The sequence below is a fragment of the Protobothrops mucrosquamatus genome, unplaced genomic scaffold (assembly GCF_001527695.2).
Source record: "Protobothrops mucrosquamatus isolate PMUCROS unplaced genomic scaffold, P.Mucros_1.0 scaffold5776, whole genome shotgun sequence".
In the NCBI taxonomy this organism is placed as follows: Eukaryota; Metazoa; Chordata; class Lepidosauria; order Squamata; family Viperidae; genus Protobothrops; species Protobothrops mucrosquamatus.
The window spans coordinates 1-3,060 of NW_015391623.1; the positions used below are offsets into that span (position 1 = coordinate 1).

General features: G+C 51.0%; 1 protein-coding gene across 1 annotated transcript in view; it reads left to right on the forward strand.

Moving 5' to 3' along the window:
- Nucleotides 1-700: 700 nt before the first annotated feature.
- Nucleotides 701-3,060, forward strand: part of LOC107299953 (major histocompatibility complex class I-related gene protein-like) — a gene marked incomplete at its 5' end in the record, with an annotated part of 4,725 nt that continues 2,365 nt past the window's right edge. Inside the window, 3 exons of the mRNA XM_015829297.1 lie at nucleotides 701-946; nucleotides 1,207-1,482; nucleotides 1,997-2,284. Coding sequence (XP_015684783.1) covers nucleotides 701-946; nucleotides 1,207-1,482; nucleotides 1,997-2,284 — 810 coding nt within the window. The remainder of the gene's footprint in view (nucleotides 947-1,206; nucleotides 1,483-1,996; nucleotides 2,285-3,060) is intronic.

The window sequence follows — 3,060 nt, forward strand, 5'->3', positions numbered from 1 at the left end:
ATCAGGTATGGGAGTGGTTACATCTCAGGAGGAGGGGAACATTTCCTTACTACCATATACGGTCTTTTTTGTGCCCTTTAGGAAATGAGGAAGTCACCTTAGGCATACGTGACCTAGCTGTTGGTCACGTAGGCTAGCTTTTGTTTGAGAAAGTACTTAGCAATAAGCATTGATACATTGTATAGAATATTGCAACAGCGGGACCCGGACCGGGTGTGGCGCCTGAACGCCTTTTTCCCGAGCGGACGGGGGGCGCCTGGTTGGAGGGCGATGCCGCTGCCCCGGGCGCCCCTTTTGCTCCTGGGAGTTGCGTTGGGGTCCTTCGTGCTCGGGGCTTTGTGCGGCGAGTGTGCGACGGGGAGGGGGCGCGTGTCCTGGGCTGGGTCTTTCTCTCCGCCATCCCCCCCCCCTCAATCCCAAACTCCTTTTCCCAGAAGGAAAAAAAGAATCTTCCTTCTCTCGCGCTTCAGCCAGCCTCGTTTAAAACCTTTAGTAACTGATCTGTAATCAGCTCCCCTTGTAGAGAAAAGAGAGTCTGGGAACCTGGAGGGCCCAGAGGAGGTGCAGGAGTATCTAAGCCAGATGGGGCGACCCAGTTGTTGGGGGGGGGGCTGCTGTGTGACAATAAGATGTTGGAGAGGATGAAGTTGCAGTGAAGATCCCCCCCCCAATTCTTCTCTTCTCCCTCCTTCCTCTCCAGGATCTCCCTCACACACCCTGAGGTACTTCTACCTGCATCTGCCAGAGCTCAGCCAGAGGCGGCCTCAGTTCTTCATTAGGGGCTACCTGGATGACCAGCCCATCAATCGCTTTGACAGCCTCACCAGGAAGATGGAGCCTCTGGTGCCCTGGATGGAGGAGGGGGAGAAGGAGGCCTTTCTGGTCCCTGAGTGGGTCTTCAGGGCTGACCTGGAGAAGTTATCAAAACTGGGCCACCGTGCTAGAGGTGAGCAGAGGCAGTGCCACCTTTGGCCTCCAATGGATGCAGGGGAAACACACACACACACACACACAAACACACACACATCTGTTTTTCTGCCTCACCTAGAAATTCTTCAATTGAAGTAAAAGATGTTTCTCCTTGTGTGATAAAGAGGGGAAGGAGAAATCTGATTTCTGGGAAGGGGGGGAAGACTCTCAGGCTGTCTAGGGAGAGAAATCACAGACCCTTTTCATTCACACCCAACCCCTCTGCCTCTCCTTCAGGGCTTCACACCTGGCAGGTGGTACTTGGCTGTGAGCTCATGGAAGGTGGGAGCAAAGGAGGGTTTTTCCGCTATGGCTACGACGGGATGGACTTCATCAGCTTCGACAAGGAGACCCTCAGATGGGTGGCAGCTCAGCCCCAGGCCCAGAAGGTGAAGGAGGAGTGGGAGGATGACCCAGGATGGTCTGGGGGAAACAAAGACTTCCTGGAGGAGATCTGCATTGAGTGGCTGCAGAGATACCTGTCCTACAGGAAGGAGGCTCTGCAGAGGATCGGTGAGTGGCAAAGGGGGTCTCCATTGAGCATGTTTTTGGGTGCTCCCCATATGGTTTCTCTCCTAAACAGCCAAGCCATCTTTTAAAATATTGGCGGAAAAAGGTCAGGAAGTATCCGACATCACGTTACAGAAGAAAAATAATCTTCAGTGCCCTCCAAAATAAGTACTTAAAAAAAACTGAGCTAGAAATTCATGCCAAAGGAAGGAAATGATCAGCCTGTTCCTGATTTCCATCTGAACAACTTGAACAAATTTGATTTGAGGGCTTAAAATTGAACCAATCCAACAAATTGGGGAATACATTGGCCAATGTGAGAACAGTACCCCAAATTCTATGTATCCCTTTCAAAGCTTAATCTAAAGAACCCCAATGCCCCATTTTAGGGGCTCCCCCAGGTTGGGGCAAGGAGAGGGAGCAGAGGGAGAGGATGGGCCAAGGAGATCTTGCTGTTTAAATCACCTTGCCAGAAACTCTCAAAATCCTGGGAATTGTGTTGTTGCTATTTCTGCAGAGGCCCCAATGGGGAAGGTGACCCTCAAGGTGCTTAATGACAGCCTGGAAGTCCTCATCTGCCAGGCTCATGGCTTCTCCCCCAGGGAGATCCAGGCCACCTGGACCAGGGATGGAGAAGTCTGGGAAAAAGAGACCCTCCAAAGGAACGTAGCCCCCAACTCGGACTGGACCTATTATGTCAGGCTCGGCATCGAGATCGACCCAAAGGAGAGGGACCATTTTCGGTGTCGCCTAGAGCACGAGGGCCTGCAGGAACCCCTGGTCTTGGCTTTTAAGGAGGAAACAGGTGAGAGGCTGGGAGGGTCTGGCATTAGAAGTAGATTTTAGACAAATGTTTGAAAATAAGTGGTAGTGGGGTAATTTTCTTCTGCAACATCCCATGTTAGGAAATGCAGGAAATGTAGTCCTGCCTTTAGCCATGTCAGAGGAGCTGGAAATGGTAATGCAATAGCAACAGGCATGAGCATATGATAGACGATGATAGATGAGGTGATAGAGGAGACGATGGGTGGTGGCTCTTCCTTCTGCCCTTCAAGGCCATTCGCACTGCCCTCTTCAGCCTTGGAGGGGAGGGGCTTCCATCAGGTGGGGGCACTTCTTGGAGGCCAATGGAGGTTGGGAAATACTTCCATTGTGCAGCATCTCCACATTGGGGAATTCAGCCTCTGTCTAATCAAAACCACGTTTCTCCTTCTTTATCTACAGGGTGGTGGATTTCTATGGCGATTGTGGCTGCCTCAATCCAGGGACTTGGAATTTTCTTCCTGATATGTAAGTGAAAGAAACACACCCTCCTGTGTCTTTCTGGGTTATCTGAGCTGAAGTGGATGGGAAAGAGCCTCTCTGAGAGTGGCAGCCAGGAACCCCCACAAGACCCTCCCCCACAAACAGCATTTTGAACATGGATCAGGAAGGAAGAAGAAAATATGCAGCCATTTTCCCATTTCCTGCAAAGCTCAATATATCCCCCACATTCCTCTTGTATGGAAGGAAAACTCTTTGGCCTGGATGGACTTGCTTCAAATATCAGCAGCTCAGGAATCCAGGAAAAGTCCCTGAAAT